This window comes from Ovis aries, chromosome 15, assembly GCF_016772045.2.
Source record: "Ovis aries strain OAR_USU_Benz2616 breed Rambouillet chromosome 15, ARS-UI_Ramb_v3.0, whole genome shotgun sequence".
NCBI lineage: Eukaryota > Metazoa > Chordata > Mammalia > Artiodactyla > Bovidae > Ovis > Ovis aries.
The window spans coordinates 31223514-31244881 of NC_056068.1; the positions used below are offsets into that span (position 1 = coordinate 31223514).

A 21368-nucleotide genomic window follows, 5' to 3' on the forward strand; every position below is an offset into this window, starting at 1 on the left:
CGGCTCCTCCTGCTGACACCAGAGCTCAGATCACAGAGCCCCTTCTCAGGGAGTCTTTTTTAATTAATTAATTATTAATAATGTATTTAGTTTGGGCTGCTGCTGCTGCTGCTAAGTCGCTTCAGTCGTATCCGACTCTGCGCGACCCCATAGACGGCAGCCCACCAGGCTCCCCCGTCCCTGGGATTCTCCAGGCAAGAACACTGCAGTGGGTTGCCATTTCCTTCTCCAGTGCATGAAAGTGAAAAGTGAAAGGGAAGTCGCTCAGTCGTGCCCAACTCTTTGTGACCCCATGGACTGCAGCCTACCAGGCTCCTCCATCCATGGGATTTTCCAGGCAAGAGTACTGGAGTGGGTTGCCATTGCCTTCTCCTGAGTCTTTATTGCTGCCGGCAGGCTTTCTCTAGTTGCAGCAAGTAGGGGCTACTCTGTAGTTGAGGTGCTCGGACTTCTCACTGTGGTGGCTTCTCTTGTTGCGGAGCACAGACTCTCAGCGTGCTGGCTTCAGTAGCTATGGTGCACCGTCTTAGTTGCCCCAAAGCGTGTTGGATCATCCCAGACCAGGGGTCGATCTCATGTCCCTGCGTTGGCAGGTGGACTCTTAACTACTGGACCGCCAGGGAAGCCCTCAGGGAGTCTCCCGGCACTCCTTTCACCTGCTCCCTGTGGCTGCCTCTTCTGTAGCACACTTGGACTGCTGTCACTCCAGGTTTGGGGAGGGACAAGCCTCCTTGAGGACTCTGTGACTACAGCCGAGGACCACCCAGCTGGGCGTGAGACTCAGCAAGGGCTGGGAAAAAGGATGCATCTGTGAGTAAGGGACTAGGGTGTGCAGAGCCCAGGGCTGGGACCTGGGAAGTGTGCAGGGAGCCTGGGAACCTAGGATTTTGTCCAGTGTTCCTCATTTGTTCAAGAGAGATTTCACATGACAAGCCTCCCCATTGGCAGCTGGAATTTGAAAACTGGAGTGGAAGTCCCTCCAATCATTGATACGTTTCTCCTTTTCCATTTGCTTCTGTTCTCTTAACAGCAATAGTCCTCTGGTTCATTAGAAGTCTGTTAATATTAAGCACCCCCTCCTATGAGGGCATCTGGCGCTCCTGGCCACCCTCACGATGATGGACAGCCAAGGGGCAGATGAGCTGGCTTCGGGAGGGTGTCACCTGAGGGCCTCCTCTCCTCCTGCCTCCCTGGCCCACAGACTTCTGGCTCTTCCTCCCAAAGCTCAGGGGCTTCCTGCTTACCAGCTTTGATGGAAAAGTCACTGACTGCCGATGCTTATTCACACATCAACCAGCAAACAAATTAGAGCTGCTTGAAATTTCAAACAGGGGGCTGCTTTTGGGCAGAGGAATGGGATTTTAAAGGGCTGTGTTTGAAATCTATTTCTTGTAATATGCCCGATCATGCATCCTGCCTGAACTCAGCCTGGGGAAGTTTGCCAGTTCTGAGTGACGGCTTCCCATGCCTCTTCAGCCAGCTCAAGCCAGAGAGAGCTGCTAATTTAGTCTCAGGAAGCAGCCCGCATCCCTCAACTCTGATGAGACGCAGGGCAGGCTCCAGGCCAGAGGTGTGGGGAGTGCAGGCAGATGGGCCAAGGGGAATGGAAATTCAGGGTGGTGAGAAGGAGCTGTGTGCATGGCAGCCCCTGTGGGATCGTGGAAGGGCTCAGACCGAGTCCAAGCTCTCATAGCCCCCAGCGTTCCATTCCTTGATTGCATCCTCAGTAAAACAGGAATGATGGTCATCATAGTATCTGCTTTATGTGAGTCATCAAATTGTGGCGAGAACAGAATGGAATATTTTTCATAGATGTGCATTGAGGATTCTCCTCTATTGTGCACATTTTAGTTTGGGTGTCTTGTGGAGATGTCTACTCCTATATTTCTGTCTCTATGCATGCAGTATTCCTGGGATCTCACTTCTCACCTGCTTCAGAGTAGAATGAGACGAAGCAGGACCAAGCCATATGCTCACATCACTCCTGCAGCAACTCCAGAGTCCTGCAAGAGGGCTGCAAGGGCCAGCCCGTGCCAGCCAGGCTTGGTGGAAATAAATTCTGCCAGTTGCCCACTCCTACCCCTCCCCGCTCCAGGATGGGGTCCCCACAGCCCTCCCTCACCTCCCCCTCTCCTTCCACCCCCAACCTCTGTCCTTCGTCCACGCCCTCATGCGGTGGTATGAGCAATTCCATTCTGCAGAGTTTCTGAGTGGGTGTCAAAGTGAAAATTGGAAGTCACGCCTCTACTCCTGGGAGAATCCCCAGGATGCCTGGGGCCTGTCCAGACAAGAGCTGCTGACACCACTGTCCTCCCCCACCTAAGAGCTCCCCATCTTCCTGGAGCTCCGTGAGGTCCAGCCACATGCCATCTCCCACACGCAGCCTGCATCTGTCTGGGAGCAGCAGTGGACCACCCTCGGTCCATCCCTGAAAGCTTCCTCTGCCCTCTTGCCTTCTCAGCCTTCCCCTGACTCCTGGAGGATGGGGCATGATCAGCTTCCTTCAGCCCAGATGCTTCATTAGAACCATTAGTTGAGTTGGCATCTGCCACTCAGAGCTCAAAGCTGTGTGTTATTAGTACAACTACTTCCCTGAGAAACTTCTCTACCCGGTGAGTTAACAGATGAAGCCAGGCATTCTCCATGCCCTGACTGTGTTGTGTTCTTGGGCAGTAATTTTCTTGTAAAATGAAAAATCTCAAGCATGCCTGAGCTCTCTGATAAATTCTCTCCTCAGCAGCTAATTTCAAATACCTTCCATCTTCGGGAGGCGAAAGAGGGCTGTGAAGCTGAGTTTTCATGTTTACAGCCTCTGTCTTGAACTCACCCCATGCTGGTTTTATTGGGCTTCCCTGATGGCTCAAGCAGTAAAGAATCTATCTGCAATGCAAGAGACGCAGGAGACTCCCTGGGTCAGGAAGATCCCCTGGAGAAGAAAATGGCAACCCATTCCGGTATTCTTGCCTGGGAAATCCCATGGACAGAGGAGCCTGAGGAGCTACAGTCCATGGGGTCTCAAAGAGTTGGACACGACTGAGTGTATATTGACATGCTAGTTTGATGAACTTCTAAAATGTTTAGAAGAATGTCTGTGAGATTTTTGACCATATGAAGAAAAAGAGGGAGTTGAGATGTAGGTAAAAGAATTAATCAAATTCAGTATTTCCGTCCAAAGAGAAAAACGATATGAGCATCCTCACTGCCCTACTCAGGGAAATTTATCTTCTGAAAGCCTAAGCTAGTTGAAGAGTCTTTTAGATTGCTTAAGAGCATTGCTGAGGAGAGGACCTTAGCCAGAGCCAAGTGGGATGAACCCATTTCTATTCTTGCCCTAGTGAGTACTTACTGGTCACCAGAGTCCCTGGAAAGAGCCACTGTTGATTTGTTCTCGTTGGCAGGAGGAGTGTTGCGGGCTAAACCCAATTCCATTTCATATTCCAGAGATTGGGGATTCGGGATGGAAGTCTGTGCACATCTTCCCAAGAGCCAAACATTCGAGTGCAGATGAGCACAGTTGATCCTCATTATTTGCAGATTCCATATTTGCAAATCTGTCTCTTCACTAAAACATATTTGTAACCCCAATACAATCCTTCCCTGGTGCCTCAGTGGTAAAGAATCTGCCTGCCAATGCAAGAGATGAGGGTTTGATCTCTGGGTCAGGAAGATCCCCCTGGAAAAGGAAATGGCATCCTACTCCAGTATTCTTGCCTGGGAAATCCCATGGACAGTGGAGCCTGGCAGGCTACAGTCTACGGGGTTGCAAAAGAGTCAGACAGGACTTAGCAACTAAACAAAAACAACAACCCCAATGTAGTGCTCATGGTGCTTTCACAGATGTGTGTGTGGCAGGGAACAATTTGAGTGGGTCACCTGGCGTATTCCCAGCAGGGGTCCAGCGAGGCAATGCTCTGCCTTCTTCTCTGGGCTTATACTATAATCAAGGATGGTTTTCATAGTCTCTCAAGTGTCACGTCTGTCACCTTTTCGTGCTTTTTCTTGGTGATTTTGCTATTTAAAATGACCCCTGCACTTACTGCCAAAGTGCTGTCTAGTGTTCCTAAGTGCCAGAAAGCTGTGATGCGCCTTACAAAGAAAATACAAACATTAGAAAAACATTGTTCAGGCATGACATTTGGTGCTGTTGTTCAACGTTAATGAATCAGCAGTATGTATTAAGTGAGATGTCTGTCGGCAGAAACACACAGACATCCAGATTATGTGTTAATTGGTTGGTGGAAATGTGACCAGAGGCTCATAGGACCCTAGCCCCGTTTTTCCCTAAGGAGAAATGGTTCTGTCTCCCTAACTCAGTGTTTTTGGTAATGTTATAGAACACAACTACCATGAATTATGAGAACCAAACATGAGTTCAGCCAGGAGAGAAGACCGGAAATGAGCGAACTCGCGAACGGCTGGTTTCCTACAGCGACTTTGTCTTTCTGCGTTCATTACCCCCACACTCCTGTTCTCCTGTTTCCTCACAATGTCCAAGGACCTCATCTGTCCCTTGATGCCCTGGCCTTGCTTCTGGTTCCCCTGATGTAGAAGTGTAATCTAGATCCCACACTCTTGAGGCCAAAAGGATTAATAAGACCCTCTAGACCAGTGTGCTAGTCAAATGCTTGGATTCTTGCAAATATGTTCTTATGAAGTAGAGTCTGTGCTTGAATCCTCCAGTGCATTCAAGGAACTCACTACCTACAGGGACAGCATATTCCATCTTAGAAAGCTTTCACCGTTAGAAAGTTTCTCCATCTATTGGATGGAATTCTTTTTTATTTTTCTGAAACCTCTTCCTTTTGTCCTTAGTTCCATTTCTTGGGTCTGCACATCTCATCCATCCTTCCCATGACTGCCTTTACTTGATCCTTCTAGAATGTAATTTCAGTCAATGTTAGTGAATCGACAGTATGTATTAAATAAGATACCTATCAGCAGAAACACACATGAATCGAGGTTATGTGTTAATTGGTTAATCAGAATGTGACTGGAGACTCATAGGAACATAACCCTGTTTTTTCCTTAGGAGAAATGGCTCAGTCTCCCTAATTCAGTGTTTGTGGCAATGTTAGAACAAAATGACCGTGAATAATGAGAACCAACTGTAATGAGTTCAGCCAAGAGGGAAGACATGTGCTTGGAACACACTCCAGTTAGTCTGTGCTCCACTAGAATAGTGGTGTCTGGAACAATATGCAATATTTGAGGTGTAAGTAGTGTGTGCAGCTGACTGGCTCAATAAATAGCTGTTGAATAGAATAATAATAATGTGTTAACATTTTGATGTTGATTTCCATGTTGACCAGCTCTCAGACTGTGCTCTCTACTGAAAGGATGCCAGGCATGAGCCACGGGGCTCAGAGAGAGCTGACTCCTGGCAGGTGCCAGAGAGGCCTTCCTGGCACCCTCCTCATAGGTGACCACCTGCTTCATTTTCATACCTGGGCGGCCAGGCTTCCAGTGCTCGTCTATAATCACCCTTCCAGGCCTCTTTATGTTGTACCTCTCGGGACTGTCTCTTCCTGGCGTTCCCCCAAAGCCTTTGAAAAACTATGCTGCATTATATACCTACCTGGAACTTTCAGAAAGTCATGTTTGAGCTGGAAGGGGCTAGACTAGAGCCTGCTTTTATAAGTAAGATGACTAAAGACTAAAAAGAAGGGTCTTGCCGAAAGAAAGTTCATAATTCAATTTGACACACATTTATTGAGCACCCAGGCACTGTCCTGGGAGCTGGAGCTCCAAAGAGGAATTTATTAATGCAATTGTCAAATATTTACTAAGTGCTGATTCCACACTGGGCATTGGGGATATGTGAGGAATGAAATAGAGTCCTATTAGTCACAGAAGGGATTTTGTAGCGCAGGAAATAGACTTGAAACAAATAATTACCTAAATAATTATACAAAATAAGTAATTATCTAAATAATTATACAATGAGTGCTATAAAGGAGAAGTTCAGAGCTTCATGCCCAAGTCTCTGAGAGGTTGGGAAGGACCTGCCCAAGGGGGTGACATTCAGGCGGAAGGTTGATGGATGGCTGGGCATCCACAGAGGAAGGGAGCTCTGGTGAGCCCAAACAAGGGCCCCCAGAATGAGTGGTCACATGTGGGATTCAGAGATCAGAGCCAGTTGATGGCAGAGCCATGTCAGGAAGCCAGAATTCCTAATGCTTTACTCTTTCCATGAACCTGTCTGTCCCCTTCGTCAAGCTTTATTTAAATATCCTCTCGTAAATATGTAAGTCAGAACCAAAGGCTGACTCCAGGAATGTGGAGTCTCAGCCAGGAAAACTTAACAACAAATACCAATTGATAAGGAATAGCAATGAAAAGGTTTTGCAAATGTTTAACAACACATTTGCAGCCCAGGAAAATTAGTATCTTGGAGGCAGTGCAGCAGAGTGGACCTGCCTGGGTTTAAATCTGCGTGAACTATAGAACTTTGGGCAAGAAACCTAACCTATTTGAACTTCTGTTTTCAAGTCTGTAAAATGGGATGATAGCAGTACCATCCTTATAGTGTAGTTGGGAAGATTAAATAACAAATGTAAAGCATTTAGTCCCATATGTGGCATTCAGCACGTGCTCCAAGGGCTTCCCTGATGCCTCAGTGGTGAAGAACCCACCTGCCAATGCAGGAGACGTGGGTTCGATCCTTGGGTCGGGAAGATCCCCTGGAGAAGGAAATGGCACCCCACTCCAGTAGTCTGGCCTAGGAAATCTCATGGACAGAGGAGCCTGGCTGCAGTCCATGGGGTTGCAAAAGAGGTGGACGTGACTGAGTGACCTAACAACAACATACTCAGAAGTATCAGCTTGCATAATTTTCATAGTCCTGCAGTTAAAAGTGGCTAGGATAGGAGTTCATTATTGCCAAAAATGTGTTTTATTGAGCATCAGTTGTGTTCCAGGTACTCTGCTAGGGGCTGACTATAGAGCAGTGAACAGGCAAAGTGTCTGAATCCCCTGTGCCAGGCCCTTTTGTCCTTTTTGAGCATCACTTGCATTTTGGTTGCAAATCCAGGACATGCATTAACACCCACCCCCACCTAATTGAAGCTAAAGCTTATGAAACAGTAGTCGCCCATGCTGTGTGGGTTGCACTGTGCTCTGTTCTGGATATATATTTCATTTTTAAAATGCAGGTCTTGACCCACTAAATTGATTTCCTAACCTACTAATGGGCAGCAGCCACAGTGGAACAAAACACTGCCTTAGACCAACTCAGCTGAAGGCTTAATCAGCCCAGAAAGAGCTCATTTGATGTGAAGTCTTCCCATCTTTCCTCAGGATTGTTTTTGATCTATTACCTTTGCCATTTGCCACTGTTGTCCTTTGATCCTGGGTTTTTACAGTATTTTGCATGTAAGCACATATTTTGTACTAAAAGAATATTTTGGCTGGGAGAACGAGATCTTCAGCCAACTCCCTTTGTTCCCCAGATCACCCTGCTCAGGCCAGGGACCTCTGATCCAGTCTCCCATGTGAACTGAAGTTTTATGACTGGAAATGCTGTATTTAAATTCGGTAAAGATTTTACTTCTTCATGCTAGGGGATCACCACGGAGGCTTCCATTACAAATCTTTTAATCATATATCATATATCAAAGCACAGACCTATACTATAGATACTCCAAACTATAACTGAGTCTCAATTCCTCCCCTAGTGGTTCACATCAGACTGTCACTTTTCCTACCTGTATGTTGAAACTAGTTCTCTGTACTCAAGGAGACACTAATACAATATTGTATGTATTCTTCCTAGTGAAAACTTCAACTTTGAACCCTGAAGCTGAGGTTAAAAAAGTGAATCGTGTGTTATGACATCCAACCTTGGATAGCCTTAGAGAACAAGGATCTGGAAGAAAGAGCTTACGTTTGGATAGGGCTTTAAACTTTTGTCACCCCTGTGATTGCCTTATATCATCCCAGTAAGCGGAGAAGGGCCTCATCTCATAGGTAGCAAAACCGACTTCCCAGGGCCACATAGCACATGACAGGGTAGAGCTTGACTTCTGCTCAGCTGTGTTTCTAGCAGGCAGACAGTAGTGCTATTAGGTTCCCATGGCTTATTATCACTCATCAAAAGCCATCCTGGCTCTCCAGGTGGCGCAGTGGTAAAGAATCCATCTGCCAATGCAGGAGACACGGAAGACGAGGGTTCGATCCTTGGGTCTGGAAAATCCCCTGCAGTAAGAAATGGCAACCCACTCCAGTATCCTTGCTTGGAAAATTCCATGCACAGAGGAGTCTGGTGGGCTAGAGTCCATGGGGTTGCAAGGAATCGGACATGCCTGACGAAGCATGCACAGAAGCCATGAATAGTGTTGCTGCACTATGGGTAGGTCAATTCATTTATTTCCGTTTTGCAGCCAAGGAAGATTCAGAGAGGTTGAGTGACTTGCTCAAGGTCACACAGCTTATGCATGGCAGAGGAGTTAAGAAAATGTGGCTCCTCTGGTGCCCTCCCCTTGTGAACTCCTACGCTCGGTCCCTAAGAAACTACTCTGTACCTTGGTCAAGATCTCTCTTGTGGACTCCTGCACAGAATCCCTTCAGGGCTGTAATCTCCAAAGAACAAGTTCACGGTGATGAAAGAGGTATGTGTGAAGGCCCAGGACTTAAGGTCAGGGTAGCCTGCACCTGTCCTAACCCAACCAGATGGTAGAGCAGTAAACAGAACCCAAGTTTTAATTCCAGTTTCATCCCATATTAACTGTGATCCTCAGCAAGTTTGATGTCTCTGAGTCTCAGTTTCATTCATTCATTCAACCAAGTGAGTTCATTTATTTCATGCATTCATTCTTTCAACAAAAACTTGTCTGAAGTGCTTACATTTCTCAGATGGGAATGATAACAGAGTTGTTACGCAGAATCAAGGGTGTGTAATTAAATCACATGGCTGAGTGCCTGGTGTGCAAAGGTGATCAGTAAGTGTTTGCAAACTCTTGACTCTGGAGCAGAAGAACTTGTCCGGCCTTGGAGCTATGTCAGCCTGTCTAGAAACTGGATCCTGGCAGTGCTGAGTGCAAAGAACAATCATCTAAACGTACACGAAATATTAAATGTTACAGAGCCGTGTGCACACTCATGGAGGCAGGTACAGTTGTGAGGAAATCCTTCAGGGCTTTAAAAATGAATCTGTTTTTACCTACTGGGGAGAGAACAAAGCTGCAAAATGCCAGCCTCTAGTGATTCTAGGCGGGAGGGAGCAGGAGGGCTTGGGAGCTGGAGGCATGTAGCTTCTCTGGGCAGGACTAAGAGCGGAGCAGGGAGAAAGACAGGCAGTGAGTGATGGGCTCATTAATGAATGTAAAATGACAGCCTGAGACAGATGCTCTAAAGGAAAAGAACGTGGTTCTGGGAGAAGTTTGACTTTGGGAGTTAAAAGAAAGCCTTCCTAGAGGTAGTGATTACTAAATTGAGGCCTGAGGGGTTGACAGATATAAACTAGATCAAAGTTTGAAAAACTTCTCTTGTAAACAGGCCCAGAGGGTAAAAATTTAGACTTTACAGCTTTACTGTTGTAGATGAATGTCGTCACAGACGGTACATCAATGAATGGGTGTGACTGTGTTCCAATAAAACATTATTTTCTGAAACAGGCAGCGAGCCAAATTCAACTCACAGTCTGTGGTCTGCCAACCCCTGAACTAGCCGAAATGGGGCTGCAGGCAGGGGGTCGGGGAGCAAGGAGAGTCCCAGAGAGGGAAGAGCAAGTACAAGAGACCCTGACGGGAAGCTTATTGCACTTGAACTGAAAGTTTTGCCTGGAGCAAAGATAAGGCCGGGAAAGAGGGTATGAGTTGAACGTGGAGGGTGGGCAGAGGCCAGGCCTTGTAGAGCCCGGTGGGTGTGGAGGGCTTAGTATTAAGGATCCTGGTCTTTATCCTTAAGAGTTAAAAGGTCTCAGCAGGGGCCAGTGTGACCGTAGTTGAGGCTTTGTAGAGATGGCTGGCTGCTGCCAAGTGTCTAACAGAACAAACAGAGGCCCTCGAGGTTCCCAGTCCCAAGTTCATTGGGAGCTTGGATGAGGATGGAAGCTGGGAAGTATGAGGCCTGGAGAAATTAAGAGACTTGCCCTGTGGTCATGGTGCTGGATGCTAATGCAGATCTCCAGACTCCACCACCAGCGCTTTCAGAAAGCATCAGGGGACACCTGGGGTCAGGGCTCCTGGACAAGCATTTCCCACGATGCCATGCTGAGGGAGTGACCAGCTTGCTTATGCTGACCCGGGGTCACGCAGCAGACCAAAAGCAGGTCTCTGACACTCATTCAAGTGTACGGCAGTCGCCTCTCCGAGGGACTGTGGGCTGCCCTTATCAGTGTCACAGAGTCTGTTCGCTAAAGGCCCTAGGCCCCATCAGACCTTATCTCTGCTTTTCGTACAGCAGTTCTTTCAAGCTTGGTCCCTTAGTTGCTCAGCCAGGGATCTTAAACACAGCTGCTGGAAAGACAGAGCCTCTTCAAGACAGCTCTCCTGATAGCAGTCAGAAATGACAGTTCACCATGAGAAAAGCGATACTGTGAAAAGCAGACAAATTAACTTATGAAAACACAGGAATGAGGGTGCGAGGCCACCACATTTCAGACACCGATAAGCGGCTCTGTATCACAGGACAGGGTAATAACTGGCTTCAAAAGGATGACACTGCATTAAGGGAAAGACATACACTCTGTGTAAGAGGACAGCAGAAAGTATTAATACAATTCCCTTGGAAAGAATTTTGGGAAATAATACTTTCAGATAAATAATTAAAATCCGCCCCCCCCCATTTTAGTGCTTAAAAGAGCAAGATTATTATTAATTTATATGGATTCTTTGTTCTTTGGGGAAATTGGGTAAATGATACTTTCTGTGCACGGGCAGACACATCCCATATCATGTTTTGGGATATCCCATAATACCCCATGATATCCCGTATCGATTTTCATATTTGACGAAGTACTTCTAGTTCCTTCAAAGAGCATAGAATCAGTAATGAGAAGGGACATACCTTTTTTTTTTTTTTTAATATCAGGATCTCAATAAAGCTGCACATTGGCCTTGTTTTGAATCCTGGTTTTTTCTCCATGTCTCAGCTCTGGGATTCAGGTAAATTATTACCTTATGCCGAGGTCACTTTCCTTCCTCATAAGTAGGGTGGCAGTGAGATTCCTAGACATAAATGGGTGCCCATCCCAGGACCTGTGAGCCTGGTGGCACCAGTGATGTCCTAGAACCAGCTCCCCCAGCTAGCCAGAGCTACCCTCCTCCCCAGTATCGCACTTCTCTTCCCAACTCAGTGTCCCATGATTACATGTTGGTAGCTTGAAATCAGCCTCAGTGGGAGTGTTTACATCACTGAAATGGACAAATAAGAGCTTTGTTTACTTATTTGGCTATGCCAGGTCTTAGTTGCAGTATGCAGGATCTAGTTCCCTGACCAGGGATCAAACCCATGCCCCCTGCAGCCCGCCAGGCTCCTCTGTCCATGGTATTCTCTAGTCAAGAATACTGGAGTGAGCTGCTGTGCCCTTCTCCAGGGGATATTCCCGACCCAGGGATCAAACCTGGGTCTCCTGTTTTGCAGGCAGATTCTTTACCATCTGAGCCACCAGGGAGACCCTGGTCTAATCTCATAACCCAAAGTCTACAGTGCAAAGTGTGGGGCACAGAAGAGACCCCACCTTCTGTCTCAAACAATGACATTACAAATTAAATGAATGCTTATCTAGCACTCTGCACATATATTATCTCATTTAATCTCCTTATGAACCCTTAGGAGGTAATCATTACTATTTTAACACCCATTTTATAGATGAGGGACACAGGCTCAGAGGGATTAAGTAACTCACCCAGAGCCACACAGCTCAGAAGAGAGAAGTTGAGTTCTACTCAGGTCCTCTAACACTGGGGCTGTGGCATGCATAGTGCAGACTGTGGGCTGCTCAGTGGTGAGTGGAGGCTGGAATCAGCATGCCCAGCTGTGCACCTGCGGGACTACATCGGCCCAGGGGGATGTCATTTTCCTACCTGCCTGAAGGTGCTGTATAGGTTTGCAGTGGTGGTGTCCAAGTCCAAACCCTCTCCTCCCTTCCCTGCAACTCCTGGGATCTCTAGTGGGAAAGTAGAGCAAGTGGGAGAGAGAGAAAGCGCAAAGAGAGGGCCCCAGGAAGACATTATTTGCAGCATAATCTAGCTGGCACGTGTGGACATGTGGAAGAGGCTTACAAAGCAGCTGTTCCTGCAGGAGGTTGGGGGCAGGTGTCAGTGGGGTGGAGCAAGGGAGTTTGGCTGGGGGCAGAGCCACAGATTGTCAGTGATGAGAGCTGTGGTTCCTGCCCACCCCTGGCATGTGTGTGGCATGGAAGGTGCCCAGTGGGTGGGGCAATTAGCCTGTATCCCAGGGCTCCTGGCTCTGCCTCTCGCTCTCCCTCCCACTGCCTTTCTGCAATTAGATTGCTCTGGGTAGGAGCTGCCAAGCCGCTTTGTTGGATCTGATGAGTTTATTAATTTCTTGGGAGCTAATGGGAGTGTTGGGGGGGAGATTCATTTCCTAACTGGAGCTTGGGGGCTAATTCATCTCCTCGCCATGTCCCCAGAGGTGGGAGGTGGCAGGGGACGTGGCTCAGGCTGTCAGATCTGGCTCTGGGTAAATCATTTATATCCCTAGGTTTTGTGTGAACCCATCTCATGGCTTGGGTCAGACGGGGAGTCTGGGGCTGGGGCAGGTGGCTAGTGAGAACTGGGTCCCCTGAGAACAGTGAGAGTGCAGAGCTGGTAGGGGGTGAGGCCTTGCTGGTCCTGTGAAGTGCATGCTTAGGGGACAGGACTCTGAGAAGTTCAGTCCTGTCCCAAACATCCAGATGCTGACATCCGGACTAGTTGTTTTTAGGTCCTTCTGTTCAAATCTGGCCCTTCTGATCCTAGGAGGTCACCAGGAGCCAGTTCTAGCTGTCTTGAAGATAGGGAAGCAGACTCATTTCACTTGCTTTTGTGGATATAAAAACCCAGGAGAGAAAAAAGCTGTGTCCCGGGTTCTTGCTGTGTGGCTGAGGCTCCTTTGAGCCTTTCCTCTGGTTGGCCAGGCTGCTTACATAGAGGACACATTAGCATCCCCAGCCCAGAGACAGCAGTGGACACAGCAAAGTTCTTGGATTGAGGAGTCAGACAGCTCTGGGTTCAAGATCATGCATCACCTGCTAACTAGGTGACTTTGTTGTTGTTTAGTCACTGTGTCTGACTCTTCGCAACCCCATGGACTGTAGCCCACCAGGCTCCTCTGTCCATGGGATTTTCCAGGCGAGAATACTGGAGTGCCTTGCCATTTCCTTCTTCAGGGGATCATCTGACCCAGGGATCGAACCCACATCTCCTACATTGGCTGGCAAGTTCTTAACCACTGAGCCACCAGCTTAGGCAGGTCATTAAACCTCTGTGCTCTAGTTTCCTTGTAAATAAAATGAACACACTGTCACTGCTCCACAAGGTTGCTGGGAAAATTCAAACAGCTGATAGCGCTCATTCAGCACAAGAAGTGTCTGGTAACTCTTGTTCCCTTTCCCCCTTCACTTGAAAATCTTGTGGCTCATCCCTCATCCTCCCCAACTCTCTCCCCAACAGAGAGAGGGACGGAGGCCAGGTAGCTCAGGCTGTACCCTAACCTGGCTGATCCCTCCAGGGGGCACTCCAGGGAGCCAGAAGAGGCTCACCTGCCTCCTGCTCTTGCCTCACCGAGAGGAACACTCAGCCTATGAGAGATGATGGTTTCCTCTGCTTCTACGTACCAGTCCCTGAGCAAAAAACTGGGGGGTGAGCCTGAACAAGCCAATCCGTCCCCCACAGACTAGCAGAGGAGACGGACATGTAAACAGAACCCGCGGCAGGACGCTGGAAGAACCAGACAGGAGGCCACGAAGGCATCCTTGGCAAGGCAAGCTGGGGCTAAGAGCACAGGGGTTAAAGCTCAGGTGTCCCAGCTGATGGCGAGGTTACCTCAGGCAAGTTGTTGGCTGGGCTCTTTTATCTTGGCCTCAGTTTCTTTATCTAGTCAAGGCTTCCCATGCGGATATGCAGGAGACACTGCCAGTAAACTAAAATGATCAGGAACTCGCGTGGTACCTATCTGCCTTTGTAGAGGTGGAGACACCAGTGGCATCCTTGCTGAAGCTTGGAGAGGGGCTTTTGGTCATCTCTCCATTTTTTTTAAAAAAGGGTTTTTTCTCTTTTGTTTATTTGTGTATTTATTTATGGCTGTGCTGGGTCTTTGTTGCTCTGAATGGAATTTCTCTAGTTGCAGCGATCGGGGGCTACTCTTCATTACAGCGTGTGGGCTTCCCGTGGTGGTGGCTTCTCTTGCTGCAGAGGACAGGCTCTCGGTGCACGGGCTTCAGTAGTTGCTGCACGTGGGCTCAGTAGCTGCAGCTTGCAGGCTCAGTAGCAGGCTCAGTAGCTGTGTCGCAAGGGCTTAGTTGCCCCACAGCATGTGGGATCTTCCAGGACCAGGGATCGAACTGCTGTCCCCCATATTGCAAGGCAGATTCTTAACCACTGGGCCACCAGGGAAGCCCCCATCTCTCCTTTGACAGATGAAAAGCATACCTGTAGAGAGCATCGGAGCTATTGCTGGCCCTCCCCTCTTTAAGCTCCAGACCATGATGTCAGAGAGACGGTTCCTGCTCCCCGTGACTGTCAGCCTTCTGGGGGTGGGTCCAGAGCCAAAGGTGAGACGAGTCTTTACTGTGGTGGAGCTTCCACAAGAGGAATCCAGAGCCCAGCTCTGGCGGGTGCAGCCGTGTGGGATCCATGGAACCTGTGAGCGTTTTCCAGGGAAGCTGCTGCCGGTGCCTGGAGATGCCTGGCAGAGGCGGATGTGTGCATTTCACTGGGTTTCTAGCCAGCTGCCAGCCGACTCTCCCGGTTGCCCACCTCCAACACCCAGCAGCAGAAATGCTTTGCCAGGCATCCAGCTAGTAGAAAGATACTGGTAGCACACACATGTACATGTAGCTATAAAAAGGGTTCCACTGGGAAAACAAGCAAATTCTGTAAAAACCCAATGATGTTGTATTTCGATTTGGGTGACTTTCTTAGAAAGTGGAACTACGTGGAACTGGTGGGACTAAGTTATGGACTTTTTCCCCCCTCTCTAGTCAAGACCATGAAGAGGAAGGAAACTAGCAGGTATTGAGTTTCAGCTTAAATCGGTTCTCACAATGACCCCATGAGGTTTGTATTATTCCCATTTTACAGATGAGGAAATATGTTCAGAGAAGCTCAGTCACTTCTGGGGTGATGCAGTTGAGATCTGAGGTCCTGGGTCTGGCTGAATAATGTGACATCAAACTGGTGTTTGTGTGATTTCCATTTGTTCTGGGAAGGCAGGGCAAACATTGCCACCCCCATTTAGACCTAGGGAAATGGAGACTGGGAGAAATTCAAGTAACCTGCCAAGGTTCTCACAGTCAGCAAGTGACTCCACCAAAACTAGAGCCTGGATCTTTCTTCTTATGGTTCATGCATCCACTGAACCATTCGGCGGGCATTTACTGAAGAGCTGAGTAAATGCCACGTGGTAGCCATGCTGGTTCTTGTTTAGATGATGAGGCTTCCTGAAGGCAGGATAGAGCGAAAGAGCTGTGTGGCTCAGTCCTGCCTCCAGCTAATGCAATTCCCCCGGCTCCCCACCCTTCTGGGTGAGAGAGCGCCCCTGAACTGCATTCCATTCGTGATTTCTTTTTTTCTGTTTTTAGTTTCTATAGGAGTATGCTTGCGTTACAATGTTGCATTTGTTTCTGCTGTACAGCAAAGTGAATCAGCCGTAGGTATCTGTGTGTACCTATATCTCCTCTTTTTGGGATTTCCTTCCCATTTAGGCCACCTCCATTCCTGATTTGCTGTCTCATTTTCCTCTCCACCTCTCTCTTAAGTCTTGCTTTCCTTCACAGTCTCCTTACCCTTCCCTGACCCCCCCAACCCTAGTAGCCCGTCCCAGTTGAGCCCCTCTGCTCCATACTCTGCATGGCTCCCTCCTTCTGTGACTTAACCGTAGCCCCGCCAGAGGCAGGGGACTGGCCTCTCAGCTCCCCTAGCCCTGGAGTCTCGTGGGACCGCAGCACCCCCGCTCCCCAGCCTCCACCTCCCCCCAGCCCTTCCCAGCCTCTCTCCTTGGTCTCCTCAGATCGGCCAGTGGCATGTGGCAGACGGCCTCAGCATGGACAGCCGCCTGTACGCTTCCAACATCTCTGACAGCCTCTTCAACACCACCCTGGTCGTCACCACCATCCTGGTAAGCGGCTGCCCCCAGGGCTTCCCAGCTGCTGCTCCCCGGGGTGCCTCCTCCTTCTTGCAGCCTCCCCAGGAACAGAAGATGGGAGCTCTAATCACAGCGCCGAGGCCAATTTATGACAGTGTAATTAAACTCAAGTTGCTGCTTCATATGGAAATGATATCTGATGAGTTCCAAGGCAGCTGGGGAAGCGGGATGGGGTGGTGAGACGGCAGTTTGTGGATGTCTCTAATGGGGGCACCCCAACAACCGGGGCATCTGTGCATGGCCAAGGGCAGGGGACCTTAAGACACAGGGGCGAGAAGTCCACCAGGGTGGCCCCTACTCTTTCACGGCAGCCTGCTTTGCTTGGTGCCTACGTGTACAAATTGCACCCCTGCCAGTGGACACCTGAACTCAGTGGGTTTTTACGGCCTGTGATTTCTTCATTTCCAAACGATCAAAGGAAAGTTCTCAATCTACAGAGAAAGGGGCCATCTGCCTTTTTTATTTGATCCAATTCTCTTCGATGATTACCCAGCCCTTCCCGCTGTGTGTCAGGCACTGTGTTCATTCCTGGGGACACAAAGATGAGTAAGACTCAGTCTCTGTCCTCAAAGAGGCTGTAATTTAGTAGATGGCACGAGTCAAGTGCGATCATGGCCAAAGTCGTTTACTTCTCCCCTCCCCCCACCTACAATGACATCATGTTTTAGAGATTTGTCAATTAAACCAACTGCATATTTTAAGTAATAATGAGTTTTTCCCCTTCCTCCACCTCCTTTTAACTAATCAAAAGCCTACTTCCCTGTCTGGCCCAGCGTCTTATCAGCAAGAGATAACCAGTGTGGCTGCACTGATGTAATTCCAGCTCCAAACAGACCCAACTATTAGTGAGTCTGTTCAGTCTTATCATTGCTAACTGTGCAAAGTCTGGAAATGTGTCTGTTAAGAAAAGGACTTCTTTTGAAAGATTAGGCTTTCAAGATAATGAAAAAGAGTTCAGGGACCTCCATCACTACGTTCATAAACTCCAGGGGCCCAGGAGCCCTGGACCAGAATAACTGATCTCCTGTGAGCAGAGCAGGAAAAAAGCCAAGAAATAGGCTCATGTCTAGCACTGTGGGGTTTGAAGGAAGGAGAGGTCCCATCCCAGCAAAGGGATGGTCAGCAAAGCCTTCCAGGAAGAGGGACCTTGAGGATGGGCCTCAAAAGACAGCGAGAGATAAGGAGGGAGAAGTGGACGAAGGGTCAGGCACTCAGGAAACGTAGGAAAAGGCAGGTTGCTAGGACATGGGCATAGGTAGAAAGGGAAGGCCTGAGGCTGGAAAAGTGGGCCCACAATGCTTAGGGACTTGAATGCCAAATCATGGGTTTTCCCTTCACGTGGTACGAGACAGGGGTCACTGAACACTTCCACTCATTCACCGAGTATTTGGGGGGCATGCCTATGTTCTGGGCTCAGTTCTGGGTGCTAGGGCATAGACAGAGCTGGGGAAGAGAAGTGGGGTGTTGGCCTCACTGAGAAGGGCAGATCTGAGCAGACCTGATGGGGTGAGGGGACACGTGGCGGTCTGGGAGGAACATTCCAGGCAGAGGGAATAGTCACAGCAAAGGATGGAGAGGCAATTCCAGCTCACAGAGTTTTTGCCACCCCCATCTCAGCTCAACCTTAGCTCATCCAAAGCAGTGTGAAAATGTCAGCAGGATGAGGGGGCGATGGTGTCACCTAGACCCCCAGATCTGGGCATGCCTGGCTGAGCTGGGGCCACACTGGGCAACAGTCCTGGCTGAGGGGGACAGCACACAGCAAGATTGCTGGGACCTTCTCTGCCTCTGAAGGGCTTCCTGAGTCCGTGCCCTGCTGCCCATCCTCAGGCATGTGGCCCAGTTCCTGGTGACCATTTGGAAGAGAGCCTTGGCAAATGGTCACCCTGAATGGTTTATCCCTTAAAACTCAGCACATAGTCCTGTTGTGTCCTGCTCTTGACGGGGTGCAGTTGGGACTTGTGATTTATTGGTTAACACCAGCTACTACACAGAATTGTTGTTGTTTAGTCACTGAGTCATAGCCAACTCTTTGTGATCCCATGGACTGTGGCCTGCCAGGCTCCTCTGTCCATGGGGATTCTCCAGGCAAGAATACTGGAGCGGGTTGTCATGCCTTCCTCCAGAGGAATACGCTGAATTAGCTGCAGCAAATACCCCACCTTGTGTCAGAACCCGGGTTAAGCTTTTTGCCCACGTCACTATCTTCTGTTCTCCCAACGCCCCTGCCACAACGGGGCCCCAGGCCAGCACTCAGCCCCTGAACTTTCCAAAATGCCTGTGACCCCTCCCTCTAACACTGGCCTTGTGTTTATTCACTCTAAATATGCCAGTGGATTTTAAATTAACTTAAGAGTGCTTAGGGAGAAAAATTTTGTAAAACTCCTTGGGGTCATTAAAGATACCCTAGGAGGTTGCCTTCCAACCCAGACATGGAAACTCCCCTGCTATGCTCTGTCAGTGAGGCCCTTTCAGCACTTTTTACCCACACAATCCGCAGATGCTGAACCCTGGAGCCAGGTGGGGACACCATGAGGAATCAGTCCCAGGCCCATGCACATCCTGCCTGGGAGGCAGCAGGTGTAGGAAGACGGAGGGTGTGTGTGTGGGACCCTGGCTGGGAGCACAGTAGGAATTCTGAAATGTGGGTGGGTAACAGAGGAGGCAATGGGGGCCCCAAGGACAGTGTTGCATTAGGTTAAACAGAAAGACGGAGAAGAGCCCTTGAGCCAAGGATGGCGTGTATGGAAGGCGAGGAGCCTGGCTGCGTCTCATTGACAGAACAGTGCACTTGAACCAGAATCCCATCACCTTCAACTCAGAGGTCCCTCCCCCGGCACGGAACCTCCTACTTTCCCCTCTTCTGCTTCACACCCACGAGTCTCGCCCTTCCTCCTCTCATGACCTCTGATCTTCCCCAGCCCAGAGGCCCCTTCCAGCCTGAGCTCAGCAAACCAGCATTTCAGCACTTTCCTCTCTTGGCTTCTAGAACCGTCTCCACCGTGATGCTCAGCCATCTCACCTCCTGTCCGTCTCTGAGTCCACCTCTCCTTCCACGTTCTGCTCCCAGCTGCCCCTCTGCATTCAGCCTCCTGACTCAGCTGGACCTGGGCAACCCCAGGCTCCTCTCCATCATCCCCATCGTTTCCCCTGAGCAAACCTCTCCGGAGGAGCCAAGCCTTCCCTCCTGCCTGCAGCACAACTCTGGTGCAGTTCCTACCTCTGCCCTCCTCCCTTCCTCTCTGAACCCGCTGACCCTGGCCCTCCCCGCCACCCTCAGGTCCACTTCCCTGACTCGAGTTCGCCTTGACCCTGGCCCTCCTGGTACCTTGCTGCCCTGCCTCGCACTTCTCTTTCTTCCTTCTCTATCTTGCCTTTTCTAGGAATCCCTTCCTTTCCACCTGCACGTATACTCTGGTCCCTCCCATCCTAAGACCACCTCACCTTCACCCTGCTGCCCTTGGACTACCCTCTAGTTGAGGGGATCATCCATCAAGGGGTCGGTGGTCGCTGTTGCTGCTGAAGGGGAACTGAAGTTTGGAGAGAGACGTGACTGGGAGCGGTTGGGTGGAGAAGCTCTCTGCCGGCTGGCCCTCATCTCCTAACCTCCCAACAACCCTGGCCCTCCCCTGTGCACCTCTCATTCACGCCCATCCCTGCAGGGTTCTGCCATCACCTCCCCCCGACACCCCCAGTCTGCCTTCGAACATCTCCGTGACACGCGGCCCAGTTGCCCTTTCACAGCCCTGCGTCCTCTCTGGGTGGGAATGCTGGCCTTGAACCCCCGCCTCCTTGGCCTTCATGCCCACGTGTCCCTGATTTTCGGCTTTTCTGGCTGCTTCTGCTTTGTCCTGCTCTGTGGCTGCTCTTCATTCGCCCCCACCCCCGGATCAGGTCTTATCCCTCTGCTGCCCTCCGCCTCCACGGCCTCCCATATCCTGCCGCTCAGCCACCGCCTCTATCCAGGGGCCGCCCCATCTGTGCCCCTGATCCTGCCCTCCCTCCGGATTCCAACATTCAGTCTCACATTTGCTCCTGAACTGCCTACCAGCACCTTGAATTCAACATGCTCCGAAGCCTTTTCCTTTCCAAACCATCCACGGCCATGATGACACCATCCTGAGTCTCCTGCTCAGGCTCCAAGGGTCTGAGGATCCTCCCTCTGTGCTCCACACCCATCCTGGCATCCACCTGACCCTCTCTGTGCCTTGTCCAGCTCTGAAGCTCGCCTGAGCCAAAACACAGCTCGGGAATCAGCATCTCCCAGCAGGAGAGGCTCTGTCCTTCCTCACTCCCAGACCTTCTCTCTCGCTTACTTTGTCATATTCTTCACTCACATCTTTGCGTCTCTAAAACTCTGATTGCTTCCCTACTATATACGTGTGATGCACCTCGCCCTGGCATCCAAGGCCCATGCTGGCCCTAATTCATCTTTCTAAACTCATCCTCCCATCCCACCCCTACCCACAAGCCAGGCTCCCACCCAAGGGTGCCTCCATCACCTGCTGAATGGGCCGAGCTCCATCTCACTGGGGATTATGTCCTTGATCCTGCCTTTCCCCTGCCCACGCAGCCCTCTGTCCCCACCACTTCCATCTGCCAGAGTTCTGTCATCCTCCAAAGCCCAGCCTGCATCCCACCTCCTCCGTGGAACCTTCCCTGGACATTCATCTGAGAGACCCAGCCCTTCTCCCAACACCCATGGCTGGACCCATTCTGCCTTGGGTTGTGGTCATACAGTGCATTTAAGAACCTCACCGGTTCTGTCATCAGCATCCTTGCATCTCATAATGCCCTGAGATTAGTCTGTGTGGAATAAACAAAAGAAAAGGGCAGGGGGGGAAGGACAGAATGAAATGGAAGATGGGGTCAGATGATGACCTTAAACAAGGTAGAGGGGCTTCCACTGGACCCTCTGTGCAGTGAGACCCTTGCGTGTTCCTGGTAAGAGAAGTGCCTTGAAGTCAGGAAAGGGAGGTAACCGCCACCTCCAAAGTTTCCCATTACCCAAGCCACTTCCCTCCTCCACCCCATCTTCTCCCCACCGTCCTGTGTCCCTGGTC

General features: G+C 49.8%; 1 protein-coding gene across 1 annotated transcript in view; it reads left to right on the forward strand.

The window, feature by feature from the left end:
* Positions 1-21368, forward strand: part of GRIK4 (glutamate ionotropic receptor kainate type subunit 4) — a 401304-nt gene that overhangs the window by 292627 nt on the left and 87309 nt on the right. The window contains 1 exon segment of the mRNA XM_042232998.1: positions 16171-16278. Within this exon segment, the coding sequence (XP_042088932.1) occupies positions 16171-16278 (108 nt within the window).